At 41.7% G+C, this 26260-nt stretch overlaps 1 protein-coding gene across 2 annotated transcripts in view; it reads left to right on the top strand.

The window, feature by feature from the left end:
- LOC119740734 overlaps nucleotides 1-21590 on the top strand; it is a 65148-nt gene extending 43558 nt beyond the window's left edge. For both annotated transcript variants that reach the window (XM_038216138.1, XM_038216137.1), the window contains exons 7-14: nucleotides 2533-2655; nucleotides 7486-7761; nucleotides 8650-12045; nucleotides 12992-13135; nucleotides 13767-15434; nucleotides 15616-15754; nucleotides 16543-16727; nucleotides 16907-21590. In XM_038216138.1, the coding sequence (XP_038072066.1) occupies nucleotides 2533-2655; nucleotides 7486-7761; nucleotides 8650-12045; nucleotides 12992-13135; nucleotides 13767-15434; nucleotides 15616-15754; nucleotides 16543-16727; nucleotides 16907-17092 (6117 nt within the window). In that variant the 3' untranslated portion in view covers nucleotides 17093-21590. The remainder of the gene's footprint in view (nucleotides 1-2532; nucleotides 2656-7485; nucleotides 7762-8649; nucleotides 12046-12991; nucleotides 13136-13766; nucleotides 15435-15615; nucleotides 15755-16542; nucleotides 16728-16906) is intronic.
- Nucleotides 21591-26260: the final 4670 nt, after the last annotated feature.

Raw genomic sequence — 26260 nt, 5'->3', positions numbered from 1 at the left:
ATTTACATGTACCGTACACGTGAAATCGATGGCACTAGGCGTTTACTGGTTGACCAGTTTGTTCGAATCATGGCACATTCCACATTGATGAAGAACACTAATTTTGAGCCTTCCAAGGCCCAGTTTCTTTGCTGCCAAATTGATTGCTTTGTCGAAGCGGTCGACATTTTTCATCCAACGGGTTGCTTGCAAGCTGTACACATGTGGCTTGGAAAACTGCAGTACAAGACATGCTTATGGCACACAGGCATGCAAATGCACACACAATTCTGATTGGAATTTCCAGAGCAGAAAATATGAAATTTTCAAGATGCCCTTTGCGGCCTGTTGGCTTGTGTGTTAAGGGTGCCCACTTCGGTAAATTGCTGCACAGTCCAATAATCCATGCGCACTGAAACATCACGCGGCTAAGGATGTCTTGGAACTAAGGTTGTGCAGTGATGGCCAGCTTTCAGATGGTCAACTGAGTTGACTGCTCATGGCTTCATTTTGTCTTGATTTGTAAAGTTGTTATCACAAAAACAGCAGGATTAAAACAGTCTGTTGGAGCTGGACAAGCCTGTCATACCCTGTTGAACATTGTAATGTTGTAAATTTCAATTTCTGTTTTAACTGATTAAATAGCCAGTTTCCATAGGTGCATTCCATCACGAGCACTTCTTCACTGCAGAATCTCTTTAAAGCAGATAACTGGGGGGGGGGGGGGGGGGGGTGGTTCTTTTAGATTTGTCAGGATTTACACTTCAGTTTTTAATTTGGTTGGATTTGTTAAATTTCACACATTGCTGTTACTGGATTCTTTTGGACAGGTGGGATTCTATTCAATGTCACAACCTTTTGATACCTGGATGTTGTTTAGTTTTGCTGGATTCCGAAGATTATGCTTGAACATTATTGGATTATTCTGTTGGCTTTTGATCCTTGACTGTTTGTAGGATTTCTGCAGGCTTCACACTTTGAGTCAAAGTCATATTTTATGAGATTTTGCTTGAGACTGTGAAGGAATTTCAGTTGCCTTGTGATGGACTTGTAAGGACTTGTGATGGACTTGTAAGGACTTGTAAGGACTTGTAAATACTTGTAAGGACTTGTGATGGACTTGTAAGGACTTGTGATGAACTTGTGATGGACTTGTAAAGACTTGTAAGGATTTGTAAGGACTTGTGATGGCTAGTTAGGACTTGTGGTGGACTTGTGATGGACTTGTGAGGACTTTAAAAGACTTGACAGTCTGCTTTTTCTGTCATTTAGCAGACTCGGCCCTTAGTCATTGTTTTCATTGGAGTCATAAGACTTTACACATGGGATCATACGTTGAATCAGTTTTGAATAACAAAAAATAGTCACTTCTTGGCAACTGCTCCAAAAAGTTACATAGGAAAATAGTTACATAGGTTTTTTTTTGTGGTTATATGTTTTTTTTTGTTTTTTGTTTTGTTTTCTGAAGCTCTGCCCAAAAGGGTCTGGTTTTGACACAAGGCGTCGCAAATATCCCTCAAAAGCAGAAACTGTGTGACAGTTTGGGGACCTGTGAGGGACTTGCCTACGAGGAGCCACAACCAGCATGTGTTTGATTAATCATCGGACCCTCTTGCCCAACCAGGGCTCCTCGGTTCTACACTGATTCATTAACACAGGAAACTTGTAATTTACCCTCCCTGTAATTATCTTTAAACTGTACTCGATGGTGCCGCTGAAGTGAACAACTCAAAGTGCGAACACCTCATTCTCTGTCAAGTTTTTCCACATTCCCCCGAGATGTTCTGTGTATTTACAATTATTGTGCATGGGGTCCAATCCATATTGCTTCTATTTCCTTAAAGGATTTGTTTAACAATGGTTGGCCAATTCAGTAGTGATGACTTCTCCACATGTGGTTGTTCCCCACCCCCCTCACCCCACCCCTCTCCCGCCTCCCCCTCCCCTCTCCCCCTCCCCCCTCTCCCACCTCCCCCTCCCCTCTCCCCCTCCCCCCTCCCCCTCCCCCAATCTCAAAACCTATCCCCACCCCCACCCAACCCCTTAGAACATGTTCATCCCTTAAAAATTCGTTAAAGAGCCATTTTCCCTTGAAATTACAGTTAACTAAATTTTCACAGATTTTTCAACATATTAAGCCAGATTAGGAGTCAGTGAAAACACCCTTAAGAAAGTCCTTTGTTTACCCATGGAGATAGACCCAGTGTACCGTTATGTATAACCAATGATAATCCTCAGTGGCCAGGGTCATTAAAAAAACGTGAAAATAACCTTACAGGATTAGTCCTATATGAGCTCCATGTAAAAAATGAAACATCTCTTAAAGATTCTTTTCACGGAGAAATGGACTTTTAATGAATTTGTAAGGGATAAAGATGTTCATAGTGACACCCTATACCGCACACCCCATACCACACAGCATCAAAAACACAAAATTTGTTGTACATTTTACTGACTGTTGGGCAGAAAATAACTAAACTGTCGGGCAGTGTACATGTAAAACATTAACACTGTGCTGAGTTGTGGGTGTTTTTTGTTTTTGTTTTGTCACAGGACTTGAAGGAAGAATGCATGAAGCTACACAACCGTGTGCGTGAATTAGAACAACAGAATCGCAACTTGAAGTGTCTGTTTGAGAGAGAGCGACCATGCTATGGCCCACTCACACCCCTCCAGGTCAGTACAGCCAGCGTTGACTTTTCTTGGCACTAACCCATCGTATGCCAGGAATCTTTGTGAATACACCAACATTGGTGCATCCCAATGGTACATCGTTTGCACTGAAAGGCATATAGGATCGTTTGTATTTATCCCAAAAGTAACTTGCCACATTATTATCAAAGATGCTTACTTGGATTAAAGATTGTACCGGTACTAAACAGCCCGTGAAGTTATTCAGTCCGGCTTGCTGTCATTTAGGAGAAATCAAGAAATGTAGGTGATTTCTAACGATCAGTCAATTGACTTATTTTGGAAATACAAATCTATCTAAATACTGCAAAACCTGAAAATGTATTTTTCATGGATTCGGGATAGCTGCAGCTACTGGTATGGTAAAGATAATACTGTGAAATCTTGATAAGTCAAACTCTGATAACTCAAAACAACTGTTAAGTTAAACAAAGAATCCATTCCCTTCAGTAACAAGAATGTAGACTAATTGGGGCAGGACATTTGAAAATTGGAGGGGGAAAAAACAAAAACCAACAATTCCGATCGCTTTAAATTCATTCAAATAATGATTTCTGTTCTCATACTATTGGCTCTGTGCACCAACACAAGAGGGCGCATTTTATTTTTACCACTTTTGAGAGCCCCATGGACGGGACACACAGCGTGCGCGTACTGTACTGGTTCGCACGAGAAGTACGCACTACCTCCTAGTTGTGCCAAAGCTATTAGCCAAAGCTATTAGCCATAGTGTCTTCGTGTGAGCGTCAGGCGTCGTTAGCACTCGAATAAGTACAAATTACAAAGGGTTCTGTAGTCATATCAAGAAAAGATGCTAAACTACATCACTAGCAGTTGTGAGTCAGGGTCCCAATATAGCTCTTATGAGTGGGGGTTGACATTGTGTATAGTCTCCTCACTAGTCTCCAGGGGATTAGACCTCTTGTGTTTTCAATCATCGGTCTCGCATCTGCATTCCTACGACTGCTGGTGTGTGATACTATAGCAAGGATGTGCCCGGTTCCCATGGGGCTGGGTGTCGTATGCTGTAGTTTCGTTACGGATGTCAAATTGCTCGTTACAACTAGTCCGTGCCATTCTTTGGAATTTTCCTGTCAGTCTGTCTGTCACTGTGTGACCTACTGTTTGGACGTGAGTGTGTCCATTCATCTTTGTGTCTCTGTGATATTTAATTATATTATAGAAATGATAGTTAGTTTCTATTTTGCGGTGGTGAAGTCAAGTTCATCACGGGTGCTCAGATATCCTCAAAAGTCAATCCCAAGTCATCGGGTTCCACGTCACAAGATTGTGTAAATGAACTGTGACAAGGACATTCCTCTGTTATTGTTCATCTTCTGTTACTTGTGACTGGACTTGTGAATTGACATGTGATTTGCTTGTGACTGGACTCATTATATTGTTGAGTCAGAAATGCCAATTTGTTTGGTTGGAAATGCTTGTACATGTACATGTACAAAACACAGTGGACTGTTTCTTGATGCTGCATAAATTAGTCTTGAATTGGAAATCAAAAATAAGATCAGAAAGAATCCCATCATTCAAATGACCAAAAAAAAATATTTGGATAACAAAACATTTGAGTCTTGATTCAATTTGAAATTGTAACACAGATGTGACCCAACACAGCAAAATGAGCCATAAGTCACCAGAGTTGGTTTGGAAATACATGCAAAAATCATTTTACAAATCCTCCACAATTTATATCAGAATAATGTCTGCATATATTTAGATGTCAGACTGAGTCATACATCAAAATAAATAGTAGAGTATGTTGTGTGAAAAAACATTCCCTTCAGACTCATTTTATCAAAATTTCCACCTAAATAATATCTGCATATATTTAGATGTCAGTTGTACATCAAAATAAATAGTAGAGTATGTTTTTCCGTCCACACATAAAAAAACATTATAAGTGAAAAAATTCCCTTAAGACTCACTTTGTCAGAACCAATCACATTTATTCAAAACTGACTAAAAGCATGAATGTTAAAGGGACATCACGTCCTACAATCGCCTACATTTTTTTTGTTTTCGATTGTTTACTCATCCTTCAAAGTTCTGATTGAGAGGAAACTAACCTAATGTCGCATTGTTCCTGAGAAAAGATGAAAAATGTTGGTTGTTTACTTTTGACACGGCAGACATTTTGTGGCTTACGCATAAGTATTTCAAGCCGTGTCCATTCAAAGTACGGTACACGTTGTGTGTGTGTCACATAATACACACAGCACCAATACACAATGTTGTTTCTTGCACGTCCGCAAATATGATACAATGGTGGAACATGTGTGGCAAGATTCATGACTAGCACCCAACAGCTCGTTTACGAGAGTCAAAATTTTGACCCCCGAAATTCGTTCTCTCCAGAATAACACAAAAACACCCTTTTTTTAAAGGATGGTTGTGTGGACGTTTATATCCTAGTTTTAAGTGCTCTTTCCAATTAACATCTTTTCATTTAAAGAGCGTTTTGTAGCCCAATGGGGTGCACTCCGGGATGTAATGCCCCTTGAAATCAGTGAATAACATCCCTGAGCACATTGATCCTTATCTGTCAGGCCTCATGTGGGTGATTGACATCCTGCGCGTGTGTAACATCTTATCGTCTGCCGTGATAACTCATGTGTCTGAGTAGACGTTCTGTGTTTCGCAGCACATCGAAATGGAAGTAGCAGTCAGTGTTCATTAGTTCTGAAATAGAAGCCCAAAACCACAGACGGAAAACTTGAGTCGCAATCGGATAAATGATTACAGTCATAAAAACCTGATTGGATTTTTGTCCATTTCTGAACACGGTGAGTGAATCATGATTTTGCATACAGACGAATGTGCATGTTAGAAAGATGAGATCAATAAACAAACGCTCGACCAAAGAGAAGTAACCTCAACGCTCATTGGACGTAAATTCTACACTCAAAGAAGCATTTCTTCTGCTTGTCTTTGTTGCTCTTTGACCTATTCTTTTCAATTCTCGTGTTAAGCTTTGAACTTTAAACGCTAACTGCCCTAACACTTTTCCAGAAAATGTTAGAATTTCCAAACTCCTGCCAGAAATCAGTGGCATATTCTTTGTAGTCAAATTTTCAAAGAGCATCAAGCATTTCTTCTTTTGTTAGGCTCCATACCATCCTGAATCCCAGTCAATTTCAAAAGATCTGTGTGGGTACAAATCCGTTCATGTGATCACTGTACACTCACAGGTTCCCATCAATGGAGAAACCAATGTACATGCTGTTTCAAAACGAAACTACCCCATGATGGATTATCTGAACAACAGTTAGTGCAATACTTTCGCCATTGAAGGGGGCCTTCGTGATAGAATTGATTGTGTGCACGTAGTGGTTTATATGCAAGATAAGAAATTGCTTGAGCACTGATATGATCAGAAATAATGAGTACAAATTCCAAGTCAAATTACCTGATAGTTCCTTCGTTCCATCTTGTGGCTCCATTTTTAGGTTCTCTTTTCTTCCTTTGAAGTTTCTTTTACATTGTTTGTTTGGCTACCTTTCTTTTTTCATCCTTTTGGTTTAACTTTTTTTTATTTACCGAATTCCTAGTCATTCTCTGGAGCCTGTTTTGCATTAAGACACGGGAAGACGCTGCATACCTAGAATAGAATAGGAATTAGAGAAGTTGTCGCTAAGTATCTGTCGGCATTGCCTACTTTGTCTCAGACACTTGCGTTTCCTACAAGCACCCATACCATTATTGCTCACTGATGATGATACATCTTGTCATTGTGCAGATCAACCTGAGCAATCTGCAGAGCCCTTCACACATTTCTGTTTGGCTTCTGAATTGTTGGCCATCAGTCATGTGTTGAAAACCAACCTCAGTAACCCTAGAAATACGTGCCCAGCCTAGGCATTCCCATGCGTTGCGCGATCATGTCTGTCAGCTAGTCCAATTTCTAATAAGTCTCCTCGCACATTCTCACTGTTGTTTCTGCGATTCCCAGCGCATCGATACGGAAGCACTATTCTGATGTCTGTGATACCCTTTACTTATCAACCTTGTACCCACCTCCCTATGACTGTACATTTTATGTGTCAATGGGAGTGTCACCCATCGGACTGTCTTATCACACCACACAGGGTCCACCACGTTTCCCCTACACGCAGATGCACCCCCATGTGTCAACCTGATAATGGAATACGGCTCCCACAAGTTGTGAGACATCACTCAGGCACTCTAAGAGATTCCCCCCTCCCCCCCCCCCCCCACCACCCCATGTCTTACAAGAAACCTATCTAACTGACACTTTGTTATCTACTTATCGTGAAAACTTTAAAGACTTCAGAAGTAGGAAGATTTAAGAATGTTTTCAATTGTTGAGTTCTGGAAGAAAAAATGCGTTGCCTGTCACGCATCATCTTGCAAATATCATTGAGGAAGACGGGGCTTCAAAAAATATACAAAATTGCTGATAACTTTTCTGTTCGATTAGTGGATGCCTTCCACACTAAAAAGAATATGGAGTAATTACACTTTTTCAACAGCTTTTACATTTCTATGTTGTCGTGGTGTTTATTAATTGTCTAGACCTCTTCTGTTGCTATAACAGAGTCTTCATATATTTTTTTTAGTGATTTTTCAAACAGTTTTTGTTCCTTACATTGGTTTTGTGATTGCTTTAATTTCAGTTACTCATTTCTTGAGTTACCTTTTCACAAAAGTTACAGCAAGTTACAGATACCAGTGTTTCACAACTCAAGACTTAATTTACTCTAAAAGCTTACAAATTGTTTAACCGGAACTGTTGGTTTTAAGAAGATTGATTGATTGTTTTCAATCTCTGATCTCACGCAGGGCTGTTTCCAGCACCCGTTTGCCAATCTCATGTCACCTGGTCCGCCGTCCTCACTGTCCGCTGGCCAATCACAGAGCTCGGCACCGTCCGGCAGTGCCAACGCCAGCCCCGTGCTGCAGCAGCTCAGGCCCAGCCGGTTCACCGACAGGGGAGGGCACCGGCCGGAACAGCTCAACAGCACAAGCAGCGCCGGCGAGGGTCTGTCCTCTGACTCATCACATCCTGCCTCGTCATCGTGTGAACAGGCCCAGGGTAGTCCGGTGCACGGCGCCAAGGTAAATCTCTGCCTGGGGGGGGGGGGGGGGGGGAGATGGGGGGGGGGGGGGTTTGGAGTTGAGAGGTCTGGAAGGATGTAATTGTGACGGCCGTTGTGACCTGTCTGCTCTCTCTATAGTCCCCTTCCGTGGTGTGACACAGCGGTCGTCAACCAGGGATGTATCTGTCAAGATCATGGAATGATTGGCTCGGAAACTTAGATCCTCTTGATTGAGATCCCAGCACATTACCCTCCCCTATCCTTAAGGGCGAAGTAGGGCAAGAAGGGCTAGTAATCAGGAAGTCAAGGGAAGGGAGTGGGCAGAGAAGCCATTTAGGTAAACATGTTTTAAAGTAACCATGCGGGGACAGAAATTCCAACTGGCAAACATGAAAGGAACATGTTGATCTTCAGAAGCACTATAGGTTTTCATCTGAAAAATTTGATTACAGGTGAACAGGCTGTTGCCTTTTGAGTCTTATTCATATTAGTTTCATTCCTGACTGCTTAGGGATTTGCTTAAACTGTTTGATAGAAGTTTGATTTCTTCATTCAGAATAATTCCTGGTGAAGCATCACATTTTATTTTAAATAAAATGTGTTTTATTCCATGCAAAGAGATATTACCAAACCAAATGAAGTAGCTCTTAACATCAACTATAGTATCTGTTTATATAATAATATTAATAATAATGAGGTGCTTGTCGCTTTATACCAAAGATCTGAAAGTGCTTCAAAATTATTGCCCCTAAAAGGAAGGTTGTAAACGTTGACATTTGGAAGTACCTTATTCATTTTAACCTAATTAAAACTCAACTAAAGCTAAAACATACAAAAATAATGAACTTTTATTTGTAGCTGCAGTATACTTAATGTTACCCTTTTATTTTGACTTTCTCTTCCACAGCCTGTGTTATATCAGCCCCATGGGTCTCCACATTCCAGGTCGCCTCAGAACCGGTTACCAGTCACTCAGTGTCACGAACACATCAACGTCGCGTATAAAGAGACCTCCCCAGACTCTGGTTATCCCCTCACCAACGGAGGCCATCCTGTCGACTCTTTTGGGCTGTACTCCCCTCACCGGACTATGACAGACGCCACCTTGGACTTGTTATCCCCGCAGAGGGAGCAGCTGATGTATGCTCACAACTGCCAGGCATTTGCCGATTACCGGCACGGGCAGCTGTCGGCTAGAAGCAACGGACACCATCATCAGAGCAGCATGATCAGTTTCAACGTTGCCGAGAATGATGTGAGCGATGGCGCTGGTGAGATCATGGGCCTTGAGGATCTGGATTGGGAGCACTCCTTACTGTCGCCTGCATCCCAGAGACACTTGGGGGAGATGGGTAAACCTGTCCACCATCTCCCTAATGGGTTAGTCACCAGCCCGGCTAAAGCTCTGGCCCTCAGGAACTGTTATGCCAATGCTGTGGCTGAGAGGAAACTAGTAGGTGGTCTTGGATGTAACCGGGAAGCGGGAAGGAACGGTTTCAGTCTCGGGGAGCAGTACACCAAACCCTTTGTCCACGCGCCTTTCCACTACGCTCAGAGTCTTCTCCAGGAGCTGAAGGACATCAGTAGCAGCGTCAAGAGCTTTGAGAGCTTGACACTGGAGCCCAAGGCTGGCATGCAGCAGAAACGCAAAGCAAGCCTGGAGATTCACTCCCCTCAGTCGAAACAGAAGGTAGTCCGGTCCCAGACGGGCAGGCCTCCTGACCATATCATCACAGTGCCATCCTCGGAGCAAGGGAGTGCATACGACGCTGGCCCGACCCTCGCTAGTGGAAGCGGAGACAGCAGCCACTCCATCACAAGCTCCGAGAGTATTGAAACCATGCTGGAGAGACATGCTTCCATCACACCCTTCCCCACTTTTAGGATGGAGAATAGTTATCAAGGAAAGCAGCAGTATTTTGAGCAGCACAGGCCTCCGTCGAGGGACACGGACACCAACAAGATTCACTACCAAGAAACTCAGGCTGATCAATCTTCTGAGGCCTTACTTAAGCAGTATTACCAGGGACTGAACAGTTCTGTTGTATCCGAGAAATCACACATGTTACAGAAAAATCCAGAAGTCTCCGTTAATCAGCTGAACCATGTCCAGAACAATGGTATGATATCTGAACCATCCCCTCATTCTCCACACATTGGGAGAAAATTGGATCGTTGTCGATCAGAGGAAAACAGAGGCAGTTCTCCACAACAGCAGACACATGTTTATCGCAGCCATTCGGAGAACTCTACTCAATCACCTTCTGCACAGAGGAACTTGTGTAATTCTGCAGTTACCTCAAGAAGAGATGTCATTAATGACAGACCTACTCAGATCCAATCTCCTAAGCCAAACAGGAGCACATCGCAACCAACCCATGATGGCAAATATCATCCGAACACTGGTGCCAAACATTCCCAGATTCTCCAAGACTCGCCTCAGATTCATAAATATGGCTCGTCATTGTCATCCTCACCCCAATCCCCTGGAATCAGCAGGAACGCGGTTGTGTTGTCAAAACAATCAGGGTGCACTGAAAAGACTTTCCCACCACAGAAGCCCTTGATTTCAAACGGTGATCATCCTATGGTTTCTTTACTCCCTATTAGCAGTCGGAACAACCAGGTGCAAGCTAGCGCCAGTGGGAATCACCAACAGCCTCACCATCGACAGCGACATGGTAGTGGAGTTCATCACTCGTCCCGCTCTCCTCTTTCTCCAAGTAAGCATCGGAACTTGACCTTTCCAAGACCTCACAGGCACCTCTCAGAACCCAGCAGTAGAGTCACCAAAGGAGACCAGAATCAGCCAACAGTTAACCATTCAGGGGCTCCTAGCGGTATAAGACCACCCAACAGCTTTCCAATCGAGCTGACAAGTCCAACAGTAAGCAGGCATCGTCACAGCTCCTCCGCTCCCACCAGCCCTTCAAACGAATGCTTGGCTGAAAGAGCTCACCAGAGAAACGTCGCTCGGAAGATGTCCCCTCGCGTACGCAAGCCTGAAACAAACCAACAAAAGCAGAAGGACAAGAGACCGACAATGTCAGGAAATGAGAGCAAAGCCAGCGAGCAGATGAGGAAAACAGTGTCCTCAAACAATGCCTCAGAACAAGGCATGAATGATGTTATAAGAACTCAGAAACCAAGAGAATGTGTTCCCAGTAGACCCTCTGAGCTCATACTTCCATCTAAGGAGGTCAACAAACAGGGACAATCAGCAGCTCTCCATCAGCAGAACTCTGAGGTAGCTATCAAAAACAACAGAACCAAACCAGATAACAGAGATCCGAGCGCTTCTGAAATGCCAACCACAATAAACAACAAACCACAAACAAGTCTAGAAGAGCACAACAAACAGTCCCAAGTTGTTGATGAAGCGTCCAAAAGTACAAGTGAACTGGAAGAGGTCTGCCCATCCCATGATGAGGAAAACAAACAGGACAGTGATGGTGAGGTTGAGAATGTCATCATGGCGTATTCCTCACAGTGTGGCCACGAAAACAATACCGAGGATTCAAAACTTGAGGAACTTCAAATAATTTCCACCAACAAAGATGCAACTGATGGTGAAACAAAGCCAGTTGACTCGGTGAGTGTGAAGGCCCTAGCGGAGAAAATGCAGCAAACCAACTTGAAAAAGCCTAAACCGAGTCATGGTGGAATCAACGAAAGTGGTAAAAAGTCTCGTGACAACCGTGTGGGATCTTTCATGACAGCAACTACTCCACCAATGGATGTGGAACACGCTTGCAAGCCACTGAACGATGCTGGAACCAAACCTCCAATTGTGAACATTGATGAACTACCAATTCGTGGATTCAATACATCTGTAGATGTGGCCAACACACCTAAGGCTCGGAGTCAATTGAACCATGCTCAATACTCCGATGCCATAAAGGAACAAGAAGTGCCAAATGTTAGACCCTCTAGGATCAGCAGAACACTTTACACATCAACCCCTTGTCAGCAAACAAACAGTGCCGTTACAGTCCCAGAGGGAGCCTGCAACATCGAGGAGAGTCCCCTTGGGAAACTAACGGCCGAAAAGTCTGAGACAGACACCAGCAAGAGACACAGCCCATTCCACATTGGAACCCTTGGTTCATCGCCACGGCAACCCGGAAGGAACCAATCAGCTTCATTGCATCACCTGGACAGTCAGAGGAGGGTGGTGAGTGATCCGGCATGCCAGCACAGTCTCTCGTATGAGTCGCTGCAATCCAACCAATCAGAGGGCTCGGTGGAGTGGGGGAGTCCAATCAGGAATGGAGCAGCACCAAAGAAGCCAGCAACACCATTGGTATGTCTGTTTGTCCATCTCTGTAGGTCTGTTTAAAATGTACCTATTACAAATCAGGTTTCAGATTGTTTTCTTTATTTGTGTGTATTGCTGTATACTCTTTGTCATTTTCCTTGTGCACTGTCAGCCTTTTCCAAGGCGGTCGTGGTTATTTGTTGGCGGGAGAGACCCGGACACGCACACGAACAACGGCAAACAAACCACCGTACTGTCCATGCATTTACAACCCATGCGCCTCTGCGTACATTACGGTCAATCTTACCCTTGCTGCGTTTTACCCTATACGTCCATACTTATGTGCATGTACGATGTAATATGTATGTACAATTACAGCTGTCCGGCTGTCCGTACATAACAGCCTCTAGCTTTCAAGACCGCCTTGTCGTTATCGCAACCTCCGGGTTAAATGTGTTTTTATATATTTTTCGTCCAGTTTTGGATGATTTTTTGGGGAGGGGCCCGTGGGTATGCGACGTGTGTATATCTAAAGTTCGTCTTAGGCAAATCACAGAAAACTAGCTTTCGAAGGATATCAATTACTTCCAAACTGAGCCAAGTAAAGTCTCGCCTTGGCCGTGGCCGACAATCACGCAAACGTGTGTTCACCGTCGATCGTGGACGTCTTATTGTCCCTCTTTTGTTTGTACTCTTTTTAGAAAGACTCCCATAGGTTTTGTACACGACCCCAATCGCGGACGTATGCTGGGAATCGTGGACGACATTGTTCTCTTTTGTTCTCTGGTATTTTTCATCCTCGGTTTGAAAAGATGAACACGTACACATATATACATGTGTCGGGGCAGCTCAATCCTCTACCCATAGGTGGGTGCATCACTGCCGGCTGTGGCCTAGTAATTGGGAGGATGCATAAGAACACATAAGTGGATTTTAGACTGCTCACGAATTTTAGTGAGCGCTGATGAACTGTTCTTGTTTGCATTTACAGAGCGAGATTCTGTGGAGTGGCTCAGACAGTGACGATGAGGAGGAGAACGTCAACTTTGTGGAGATGTGGAAGGCACGCAACTCTTCCCCAATAAAGCTACCTGACTGGAACCCCAGGAAGAGTGTGGAAGACTACAAGAAGAAAGTAAGAACCAATTGCATGTTATTATGCAGCTGTCAAGATGAACTTAATACCCCCTGGGAATGGTGTGTCGTTGGCAGTTATGTCCTGTATAGCTGTGACAAGGGGGCTGCGTCAAATCACAATGTGATAATCAAAGGGTTTATGGTGTGCATTATATGTTAAAGTTTTCTTCAATAGGTGCATTTCGATCGGTAAAACGCGGGTAACAAATGTTGCTAAATGGTGTCAAAGTTTACATTGGGTGTGTCGCTACTCTGTTGCAGAGAGTGTGTGGACACCACAAATGGATGACTCGTTATCGGACAATTTGGCACCTCTCCATGAGGTCATTGTGTCTGGATTATAAGGTACATTAGAGACACGGGTCATATCCCTGTTCTCCAACTGATTTAGCTAATCAGGTGTCACTGACCCTAACTCCTTAATTTTGCTGAAAACCCTCCTTACTCCGCCTGATTCCCAAATCAAGCCTTGTGTTTATGATACTGTTTGGGTCGTACTCAGTGGATTTTGGAGGATCTTGGAGAGTGTTGTGATGGATGCATTTGTTTTCTCTATATTATCGGTTGATACAGTTGTGTTGGACAAAGTTTTTTTTTTTTTAAAGCAAATGGGTCTTCTCTGATTGCAGATGCAAGAGTCTCTGTCAAGCACTTCAAGATCTTTGGAGAGGCCCGACAGCCTGACTTCCTCCACATCCAGCGAGCAGTGGATCCTCAACTACCCTCTCGACAAGATCTCACCACCAACCAGTCTCAATAGACCCTCCAAGACCAACGGCAGAAAGGAACCAGTCAGGAGTAGCTCCGTCAAGAATGCAGAGTCCAAAACGGAGGATTCCAAAGCTACTCTCTGCAGCTCCAAGTCGGCGCCTGCCACCAAGACCAATGGCTCCTTGAAGAGACACATGGCTCCTGTGTGCAGGAAAGGCAGCGGAGGTGATCGGAGCAGGACCTCGGGTAGCAGCGACAACAGCAGCCTTGGAGAGAACTCCTTGATGGCGGACTTTGTGTCCAGCATCATGACGGAGATCTCCAGTGATGAGTTTGGCAAGAGCTGTATCAGTCTGGACTCGGGCCTGAAGGACAAGAAGAAGACTCCCAAAATGGGCATCACAAAACGACAGATCAGTCCAAGCACAAGAGCCAAGTGTAACTCACTGCCGTCAAAATCTTCACAATTCCTCTCCCTGTCCACCAAGAGCAACCCAAAGAGTCCAAAAGCACCTAAACAGACGGTGAAAACGCCATCACCAGCATCCAAACAAGTGAAGTCAAAGTCGAAAGAAACAAAACGCAAGAGCTCCTTGTCAGGAATCCCGAAAGCTATCAATGAGAAGAACTTTGAATTTTATAAGGGGCAGTCATCCAGAAAGACCGAACAACAGAAGCAACCAGCTGAAGATTGTGTGAAGGAGGATTCCAACAACACCAGTCAAGTCAAGAAGAGGGAGCCTAAAGGGCGAAGTCGCATCCCCAAACTCATCAGGAACAGCTTCAAGAGTCAGAAATCAGAGACCCCTAACAAGAAGAAGGCTCCAAAGGGCATCAGTAAGAAATCAATTCTGGACGATCATAAAATCCAGATGACATGCAACGTGCCGAGTGAACCACACACAAAAACTGAGGAGGTGGGAGGTTTTAATCCACAAGCATGGATGCGACGCGATATCCGCAGAGGAAGGCCGCCTCCCCAATCCGATGGAAGCACAAATGCTCAGAAGCCTGTCGACTCGAGATTTACCAGTGTGGAAATGCCTTACATTGATGACACTGGATCAAGTCCAGTGAAGGGGTCGGGTTGTGAAAAGTGCAACTTGTGTTCCAACGGGGAACCCTGTGACAGTGATTGTTCTCATCCTCACAAGTCGGGTAACGATGTTGGCACAACTGAGGCCTCCAGCGCTGACGACCACGTCAAACTCACAGTGAACAATGTCTGGGAAAGAAACGACCAATCCAACGCCAGTCGGAACCCCCCAATACCCCCGCTCGATGCTGCCAACCAGAAACTGATTCATGACATTGAGCAGGGTCGCCTATGCAGCGACTCCGACTGCCAGCAACTGACCCCCAAGACGTGGTCTCAGCAGCTCAACAGCAACAACAAGGGCAGCTTAGAGAGGAGCCTACGGACGAAAGAATCAACAGAAGGTGGGAAGGAGGAGACTGGAAAGCCGGGGAAGGCGTATAAGGTGCCGCTGGTCAACGAAGACATGATGGAAGACTTTGATGCTGAGGAACTATGTGATGAAGGATCAGAGGATGCGAGGGAGAACTCGGCTCAGCTAAGCGAGAAGGTAAGATACAACCTCATGTTGAAATCTCCATTCCTTCCATCGTTTAATCGTGTCTGTAATACATTACCATCATTATGACTATCATCACCACGTCACTATCACCTTATAATCGTCACCACTGTTGTCAACTTCATCAATGATGTAATCATGCCCTGATTGATTTTGCTTTTTCTCCTTAAAGGAGAGGGCTAATCTCCTGGACTCCTTGTTTGAGAGCGAGACAGACGACGATGATGAGGAAGGAAGAGAGAGTCTCGACACATCCTCTGACAGTCATCCCGATGAGAAACAGTTCCTTAAACTCCTAGGAGGAGACAGAGGTAAGAGTCTGAATACATCCTCTCACAGTCATCCCTGATGAGGAACTTGTAAATCATTGCCACATTTTTCTAGTTTTGTAGTTGAGACCATCACAAGTCCTTGAGTCTCTAGTCCAGACGCAAGCTATCCAAATAAACTGTGACTGAAGTATTCCTTTGTTACTGTTAATCACCTGTTACTTGAGGTGGACTTTCTTCTCGAACACAACACTTCATTTTGCCCATTCTGACAGCTTAGTTGTTGATCAATCTAGCTGCATATTGGCTTTTATTAAAGGGACATTACGTCCTGGAATGCGCCAAATTGGGCTACAAAACATGTTTTAAAAGAAATGATGTTAATTGGAAAGAGTATTTAAAAGTATAAATGTCTACATAACCATGCTTTAAAAGGGTCCAAAGTTTGACTCTCAAAAATCAAGCTGTTGAGTGCTAGAATCCTACCACACAGTGTATCACATTCTTCGGACGTGCGAGGAACAACATTTGTGTATTGGTGCTGTGTGTATTATGTCACACACACACGCACAACGTGTATCGTACATTGAATGAAAACGGCTGGATATAGGTATGCGTATGCCACAAAATATCCACTGCGTCCGATGTATACAAACCAGGTTTTTTTTTTGCTTTTCTCGGGAACGGTAAGACATTAAGTTAGTTTCCTTTCAACCAGACCTTTGAAATAGGATAAGTAAACTATCCAAACATAAAATGTTTGTCCCTTTAAATTGTCAAGATAAAGTACTCCATTTTTGTTTTATTTTTTTTTTTTTATCTCCAAATAGCATCAGGTTGGAAGCGTCATGTAGTCCGTTCTCAGGCTAGCTACTGCCATGTCTCTATCTTGCAGCTGGATCTGCGAGCGTTGTACATGCGGTTTGGCGACAAGGAGAAGGAGGCACTGTCCAGTTTTGGCTTCTTGAAGGGAGAAGGGGCGAAGCTGGACACACCAACGGGGGCTCAGATGAATGTAAGTACAGCTGAAATTCTTGTGCGGTTACAATCACTGCATCTTAAGGATCATGGGTTCTGTGCACAGTATTTCAGAATGCCAATGCTAATGAAGATGTTGTCAACTTGGCAATTTTTGCGCCTGTGAATGACACATCTCAACTTCCGCATCCATTTTTGTTTTCTCTCCATGCACAGAATAATACCAACAACCTGCAGTTGTCATTGGAGGAGAACGTGGTGGCCCTGTCCAATCACAGCCATGACCAGCAGCGCCACCAGGGGTCGGCCTTTGGTCAGCTTGAGGAGAGTCTGTCGGTCAGCGACGACGTCTCCTGCTACAGTCAATCCTCGTCAACGCCGAGTCTGTCGCTACATGACTGAAGAGCAGCGCTGTAAACAGGCCAATCACAGATGGATCACAAGTCAATCGTAAAGCAGTTAACAGTCAACCACAAGTTGATCACTAGTCAAATACAAGTCAAATCACAAGTGAAATCACAAATCGATTACGAGTCGATCACGAGTTGAACGCAAGTCAATCACAATTCAAATCACAAGTCAAGTCACAAGCAACCGAATGTCAATCACAAGTCAATCAGAACTCAAATCACAAGTTGAGCCACAAGTCAATTCCCCAATGGAACAGGGAGCAAGCAACGGCAGAGAAATGTCTTTCTCACCTTTTCTTTAATAGCTTGTGACTTGACTTGAGACTGGATGGCGATCGTCCTGTGATTGTCTTCCGATGACTTGTGATGTCAACTCTGCCAAAGGAAATAATCAAGATATATCCTGAAGGAATTAACCAAGATACTAGCTGGAGAAATCTCATCGAGCTCACTAAGCAGAAACACTCGAGCTTGCAATAAATAACTTCGCTTAGCAAAAACTGCATTTTATGCAAAATCGTGTGTATTTTGAGTTACCGTGCTGGTTACTTTTGCACTGTGCATGGCAAAGCAAACATTTTTTTACATAGTTGATGTTGAATTTGAAACAAACATGTTTACACATTGTCACAGCTTTTAAACATAAGCAGGAGAATGTCCAGTGAATGTAGTGACTAGAGAAGAGGACTTGGAGAAAGTTTAGGGTTATGATTTCGTGTGAGCATTCAAATTTTGTAAAAAACTAGTCCGCTTCTCTGAGAATGTTCTCGTTTATTTCTTCAGTGAAGAATGAGTATTAATCTGGATGCAACTTTGTCAGTATGCCTATTACATGGTATTCAAATGTCCACTTAATGTATGTACCTCTCTGAATGTGTGCCTAGCTATGCTCAGGTTAATGCTATAACAGCTGGAAAAAGCTGGAAAAAATCTCCCTTTTTTCCCCAAAAGATTTTTTGAATGCCTCAAACAGCCTTTGACCTTTGGGATTTTATAATAGTTTATTCAATTTGTTTTGAGGGTGAACAGGATCATGACCGAAGGAAAATTTGCATACTGCATACGTTTTCAAATCCACAACATTTTCTGAACATGTAAAAATCAGGTTTTCAAAAGTTGGTTGCCTTCCAAGTTCCAACATATTTTTTTTTTGCCCTTGAGGTTTTTTCATTCCAGTGTCATGCCTGATGTGTTAAATACTACCTCTGTGCTCAATAGACTGATCCGCTGAGCCCCACCCACCGAGCACGACCACTGCTATGATTGGTCTGAAACATCATGGGCGGAGCTCAATGGATCGGTCCATTGTGCACACGTGTAGCATGAAATTTAGAAACAGTATTCTTACTCTATATTAGCGAGTAGTGGTATAAACGAAGAAGCCACTCCTAAACTTGCTGCTTACATGTGCAATCACAAATTTAGTATTCTGTGGGCCAAATCTGTATCTCTTATTTATTTTATTGTAAACCAAGTTTATTCCAACAACTGTACAACCAGTGAGATGCAAACAATACTTGAACAATTTGTGTTTTCGATTGGAATCACATTCTGTGATGTTAGGGGCCATTCAACATTATCAATGTTTCTAAATTTCGAAAAAAAATATTCCCCCAATTGTTGTTTACCCATCCACCCACCCCAATTTTCGATCTAAAAAAATTGACTTGCTATTCAAAATAATCCAAATACATGTATGCCTGATTCAGTAACGGTTTGTTGAAAGAGCTTTTTTTTTTTCTTTTTTTTTTTTTGGCAAAGTGAATTTGTATTTTTCAGTTATTTGACCCACCCAACCTACATTTTCGAAAAAAAAACCAATTTTTAAATTTACAAACATTGATAATTTTGAATTGCACCTTAAGATGTAGTCTTCGGAAACCATGTCAAACTGACATAAAGATCGATGTCAAAATGGTGTTTGAGCATGACAGCGAATGAAAGTAACAAAATGAATGGGGCTAGTTGCATGGAGCTGGTTAGCACAAATTGCTTAAGCACAGAATCTGCTTAGCAGATGCAGGGTACCGGCCAAAAAATGCCACATAATGTGAATTGCTTATGACCGGTCACCAGCCATTGTTTTGTTCATCACATGAATTTTTCCTAAGCAATATTTTCTGCCACGTGTTGTCGGACTGAATTCACAATTTGTTCTACCGCCTTCATTTGTAGCAGCTTATCATGGGCATTAAAACTTCACTAAATGAAGCTTTTTACAGGTTTTTTTTTAAATGTTAAGAATTCAAACTTGATATGCAAAAACAGTAAGGCATGAAAAAATCTACCAAACATGCATGTTGCCAAGCTACCTCTGTTATGCCATAATGAAGCATTATGTAAGTCACGCGCCATCTTAATTCACATTTTTTGGGGAACATTTGTGCTCATTTATTTATTTTGCCAGTGGCGTGTATTAAGCTATGTCCTGAAGCTCGTGTTATTTAACTTTTGTATATATTTGTAAATTCCAAGATATGATTTATGCACAGTGTGCTGTATGTATGACTTACGTTTTACTGACATGCGGACAAACAAGGTCCTCCGTGTTGTGCACGATATTGCTGTCTTTGGGTAAAAGAGTGGTTTTGTGTTGGAAACAAAAATGCGATCTTGGGACAATTTCATGGATCTACTAAAGCGTTGAAAAGCTTTGCTAAGCTATAGGGTACCAGCCAAGATTGTATGTTATGTGTATTGGTTGTGACTGGTACTCTGTTGAATTTCGCTTAGCACGTTAACTTGCTTAACAGCATTTTCTGCTAATACTCCATGACATTTCCCCCGGGAAACCATTCTTCATTAGACTGGTGGCAACTCTATTCATAAATATTCAGTTTACGCAGATTAGGAACAGTGATTTTTTTCTTCTCTCAATTTACCCAAAAAGTAAAAATGCATCGTAATATCCCGAAGTTGTCACTGTTGCAAAACCTCATTGACCTTTGATATCAGATTCCTTTTAATTTCATTTGCGATTCTTTATAATTTAAATTGTGAAGTCATATTTGGGAAGTTGTCTTAAAAAACTACTTATGAATTGTGTTATTGAAATTTCAGGCTACTTCTTACTCATTTAGACTTGCCGCCAGTCTATGATGGAACTTATTTATTTGGGAACTCACTCGCAGTCGTCACGCTTGATAGACCATCAAGAAAGTTGGCAGATTTTTGTACAAATGTAGAAAGGGATATTTTGTTCAAAAAAAAAAGTTAAACTGTTTAGAGGCAGTATTCGGATTACATGTACATTACATAGAAATACAAAGTAAATTTTGTACACCTATAGGTTACACGTTATGCAAAACAGTAATTAATTGACACACTCCACAATATTGGTCAGTTTTGTCAAAGTGATTGAAGAAAGTTTTGTGGCATTATGTAGGTATTGAAAGAATCGCTTTTGAGAATATCAAAAGCTTGTTTAAAAACTTACCTGTGTGTTAGCTTTGTATGCCCCAAGATTTTACATTTTTGAATGGGTCCACGAAGGGCTTGTTTTGAAAACTAAATGAAAATAAAGGTTGGAAGATTTAAGCCAGAACTTAACAAAGTGATAATGTCTAGAATATGGGGCAAATACATATTTTTATATGATTCCAGATATTTCAAGTCACAAAATGAAAGCCTGGTTTTTCAACCAAAGCTACATCATTACCAAAATACCACTCATATGAGAGGTCAACCAACCTCCAAATTAAGAGTACATCAATCCCACTAATGCCAGAGTTTTTTTTGTACAAAAGTACCATTTTATCAGAGATAATTGCCTGGCTTAATTTGTTTTGCTGATTTTTGCAAACACGACCCTTATGCAAAGACGGTGCTTCTGCAGATGAAAGAACCACCTTTCTTTCCCCCTTGAAACTGACGTCCGAGTGTTCAATGGTACAAATACCTGTGACTCTTCCATTTTTATAAACTTTTGATATACATGTCAGCTTTTTTTACCTGACCAATCTCTGTAGCTATGCTCTTTGCTTCATTCCCAATTGTACGAGACTTATTACCAGACGACAATAACTTATGCATAAAAGAAGCTATGCTAAAAGTTGAATATTTTGGTAACAAAAACATTTTGCCAGTTTGTTTTTATAAGACACTACTTCTCATATGCAGATATTTTGTATGAAATCACGAGCTTTGATACCTCTCCCATAAAAGAAAGTTAGAAGACTTTGAAATTTTGTTTTCCATCGAGGTTATGGAAAGTGACTTTCATTTTTTTGTTTAAGTGCAATATTCTTCCAAGAGCAAGGCGAATTGCATCGTCCAATTTACAAAGGTGTTTTGTATTGGTTGGTGTGTTTGTGTTTTATACTTCACATGAATTGACATTTGGATTGGTTAGTTCACAAGAATACTTCTGTATTCTTTGTGTTGACACATCTTTAAGTGCTTCGTTCACAAAGTGTATGATACATGTCAAAAAATCAGGGATGACAAGAAAGAGAAAACGAAATTAAATGACAATGATATGATATACTAAACTGTTTCATGTCTGTAATTCTTTGGCTTTTCCCGAGATGCTAGCCTCATTTTTACTCATTTGTTTGTTTACTTGGTTTTTGAAATTGACTTTGCTGTAGAGGGGAAAAATTGAAAACAAATATATACAAATAATCTTTTTTTGTTTACTACAAACTATGACGATTAATACACTTTATGCTTCCTTTTCCTGATTTCGCTAAAATGTATAAACGTCTGATTTTGCCCAATGTAGCTAAAAATGCAAGGCTAACCCCTTACAATAGGAAATTTTTCATAAACGTCTTATTTTGCCCAGTTTCGCTCAAAATGCAAGGTTAACCCCTTACAATTCGAAAATTTTCAAAAACGTCTGATTTTGCCAAATTTCAATCAAAATGCAAGGTTGACCCCTTACAATCCGAAATTTTGCATAAACGTCTTATTTTGCCCAATTTCGCTCAAAATGCAAAGTTTACCCCTTACAATCCGAACTTTTCGTAAACGTCTTATTTTGCCCAATTTCGCTCAAAATGCAAGCTTAACCCCTTACAATCCGAACTTTTTCATAAACGTCTGATTTTGCCCAAATTTGCTAAAAATGCAAGGTTAACCCCTTACAATTCGAAAATTTTCAAAAACGTCTGATTTTGCCCAATTTCGCTCAAAATGCAAGGTTTACCCCTTACAATCCGAAATAGTTCATAAACGTCTTATTTTGCCCAATTTCGCTCAAAATGCAAAGATAAACCCTTACAAATTGAAATTTTGCATAAACGTTTGTTTTTGCCAAATTTCGCTCAAAATGCAAAGTTAACCCCTTACAATCCGAACTTTTTCATAAACGTCTTATTTTGCCCAATTTCGCTCAAAATGCAAGGTTAACCCCTTACAAATTGAAACTTTTCATAGACGTCAGATTTTGCCAAATTTCGCTCAAAATGCAAGGTTAGCCCCGTTACGAATTTAACAGTTTGTATAAACGTTTGTTTTTGCCCAATTTCGCTACAAATGCACGGTTTACCCCTTACAAATTAAATCTCAAGTCAAAGGCCTTTTCGTGACCGTAGTCTTGAGTCAAGGCGTATGGCAACCCGTACACAAAAAAAGATCAAGTGAGTGGCAGGCTCGTTTGCTCCGTGCCCCATCATCAGGGGCGTAATTACCTAGGTGGGGTTGGGTGAGGGTATATACCCCCCACACTTTTTGAACGCGGGGATGGGCTATTGAATCATCCCCCACTTTTTTGTGATGAGAGAAATAAAGGGGACTTTAAGGTATTTTTCGAACGTCCCAGCAACTGAAGTGTGTTCAATAGCAATGGAAAGTGTAAAGTACAAAGTACAAAAGCTTTTAAGAATGTAAGCGCGAGTATACATAATTGATCAAGAGCGTCCCAGTATAATGTGGTGTCCACCCCCCCCCCCCTTTTTTTTTCGAATGTCCACGGCCGGGTAATTCGGGCGTTTCATGTGCCACCAAGAGTTTACCACGGAGAGTTCTTTTTTTCCTAGTGCCTTGTGAGAGATGGTCGACAAATTCGCAGCGCGTTCGACATTTGAAATTGTTAGTTTTTTTTCCGGTCTGTAGTTTCGTAAGCGTATGATTCGAGTATAAATTTGCCGTTTTATTTTATTTGTATCAATATGGTGTTTTTAGTAAGGCGGCAGAACGCTATATCCGAAAAACCACTTAGCTAAAGTTGTTTACTGACACTCATTCAAATGGGCCTTGTTTTGTCGACCGTAATTTGAAAAACTGACTCTCCATGGCAAACTCTTTGTGGCGCTCTGCACTGTGACCCCCCCCCCCCCCCACTCGCCAGCACAGATTTACGCCACTGGCCGTCATTGCACTCGCGTGGTCACGATTCTAATCATGCCACCGGCTGACGTTAATGTGACATTGTATTATAGTGGCATCATTTCCTAGACTTAGAATAAGTACAAGAAAAGATGAATTTTTCCAAGCTAGCTAAGGGAGCTGAATTAGAATCAGACAAACTTAGGGGTAGGGGAAACTTGCTAGAATTTCTCTCAATCATAGCGACATGTCAGTGCCGGCCGAAAGACGCGCTACGCGAAACAATTATTGATGAGACAGAATAAGGACGAGCTTGGTAAGGTTAATTGCTCGTTGTGACTCTGAATAGTCAATTGCTCGGTACATATTAAAGAATGATTGTAGAAAAGAGTTACGTAACAGCATTCATGCGTATAGCACGATGCTGATGCATCTTCCGTGCAGCTTTGAAACACAAAGTAACTCTCCCACTGCGGAAATAAGGATTATGTTTTAAACGCAAAGAGAAAAGCACCTACTGAAACAGCCTAGTTGTTAAGCTGTCTGACAGCGGTTCCAGGGTAAGGGGTTCGAACCCACTTGGTGTCATTTTTGTGGTTTTCGATGACCGCGGTTCTGTCATTTAAGAGCATTAATTTCCCGTCATCATTTACCAACAGCAGTTAGCTCGGTCGGTCGGTAAGCTGACTCACAAGTTGGGACTGTCTGCGAAGTCCAGGTTGGCATCTGCGTATAGGTACGGGGTTCTTTTGCTGACTCGGCAGCAAGGCTTAGGGTGCCACCTCGTTTCCTCCCTTTATGGTGCCTGACTTTCGAGTTACATGGATGGACAGGGAAGGAGGTGTGGTGGGCCGGGTACCGAGTCCCAGAAGAGTTCTATATGGAAGTCGGTAAGGGGCTCATTGAGTTAGGGTCATAAGTCCAACTCCTGAAGACTTGGCCATCGCCACATAACTTTTTGTTTTATTTTCTTTCTTTTCTATAGGAGGACATTTGAAAGAATGGTTAATTTGTTATACTGAGAGCTTGTATTGTAATCGTTCGAAATTAATTTTTAAAATTGCTCGAAAATACAAAATTCAATCCCGCTATAATGTTTTTATTTTCATTGTTGCAAAACTGCATGTACATGCTCAGTACCTTTGCGCATACAAATGCACGGTTTACCCCTTACAAATTTAAATTTTTCATACACGTCTGATTTTGCCCAAATTTGCTAAAAATGCAAGGTTAACCCCTTACAATTCGAAAATATTCAAAAACGTCTGATTTTGCCAAATTTTAATCAAAATGCAAGGTTGACCCCTTACAATCTACAATTTTGCATAAACGTCTGATTTTGCCCAATTTCGCTCAAAATGCAAGGTTAACCCCTTACAAATCGAAACTTTTCATAAACGTGTGATTTTGCCCAATTTCACTCAAAATGCAAGGTTAGCCCCTAACAAATTGAAAAGTTTGCATAAACGTTTGTTTTTGCCCAATTTCGCTACAAATGCAAGGTTTACCCCTTACAAATTGAAATTTTGCATAAACGTCTGATTTGCCCCAATTTCGCTCAAAATGCAAGCTTAGCCCCTTACAAATTGAAATTTTGCATAAACGTTTGATTTTGCCCAATTTCGCTACAAATGCAAGGTTCACCCCTTACAATCTGAAATTTTGCATCAACGTCTGATTCTGCCCAATTTCGCTCATAATGCAAGGTTAACCCCTTTCAAATTGAAACTTTTCATAAACGTCTGATTTTGCCCAATTTCACTCAAAATGCAAGGTTAGCCCCTTACAAATTGAAAAGTTTGCATAAACGTTTGTTTTTGCCTAATTTCGCTACAAATGCAAGGTTTACCCCTTACAAATTGAAATTTTGCATAAACGTTTGATTTTGCCTAATTTCGCTACAAATGCAAGGTTTACCCCTTACAATCTGAAATTTTCATAAACGTCTTATTTTGCCCAATTTCGCTCAAAATGCAAGGTTAACCCCTTACAAATTGAAACTTTTCATAGACGTCTGATTTTGCCCAGTTTCGCTCAAAATGCAAGGTTAGCCCCGTTACGAATTGAAAAGTTTGCATAAACGTTTGTTTTGTCCAATTTTGCTACAAATGCAAGGTTTACCCCTTACAAATTGAAATTTTGCATAAACATTTGATTTTGCCTAATTTCGCTACAAATGCAAGGTTTACCCCTTACAATCTGAAATTTTGCATCAACGTCTGATTTGCCCCAATTTCGCTCAAAATGCAAAGTTTACCCCTTACAATCCGAACTTTTCATAAACGTCTTATTTTGCCCAATTTCGCTCAAAATGCAAGGTTAACCCCTTACAAATTGAAATTTTTCATAGACGTCTGATTTTGCCCAATTTCGCTCAAAATGCAAGGTTTACCCCTTACAAATTGACATTTTTCATAAACGTCAGATTTTGCCCAAATTTGCTAAAAATGCAAGGTTAACCCCTTACAATTCGAAAATTTTCAAAAAAGTCTTATTTTGCCCAATTTGCTCAAAATGCAATGTTAACCCCTTACAATCCGAAATAGTTCATAAACGTCTTATTTTGCCCAATTTCGCTCAAAATGCAAAGTTAAACCCTTACAAATGGAAATTGTCAGAAAAGTCGGATTTTGCCCAATTTTGCTCAAAATGCAAGGTTTACCCCTCACAAGTTGAAATTTTTCAGAAAGTTGGATTTTGCCTAATTCGCCCAAAATGCAAGGTTAACCCCTTACAAAACCTCTCCCATAAAAACACTTAGAAGACTTTGAAATTTTGTTTTCATTCTAGGTTATGGAAAGTGACTTTCATTTTTTTGTTTAAGTGCAATATTCTTCCAAGAGCAAGACGGATTGCATCGTCCAATTTACAAAGGTGTTTTGTATTGGTT

The sequence above is a fragment of the Patiria miniata genome, unplaced genomic scaffold (genome assembly GCF_015706575.1).
Source record: "Patiria miniata isolate m_02_andy unplaced genomic scaffold, ASM1570657v1 HiC_scaffold_5, whole genome shotgun sequence".
In the NCBI taxonomy this organism is placed as follows: domain Eukaryota; kingdom Metazoa; phylum Echinodermata; class Asteroidea; order Valvatida; family Asterinidae; genus Patiria; species Patiria miniata.
This window is presented reverse-complemented; position numbering and strand designations above follow the sequence as displayed.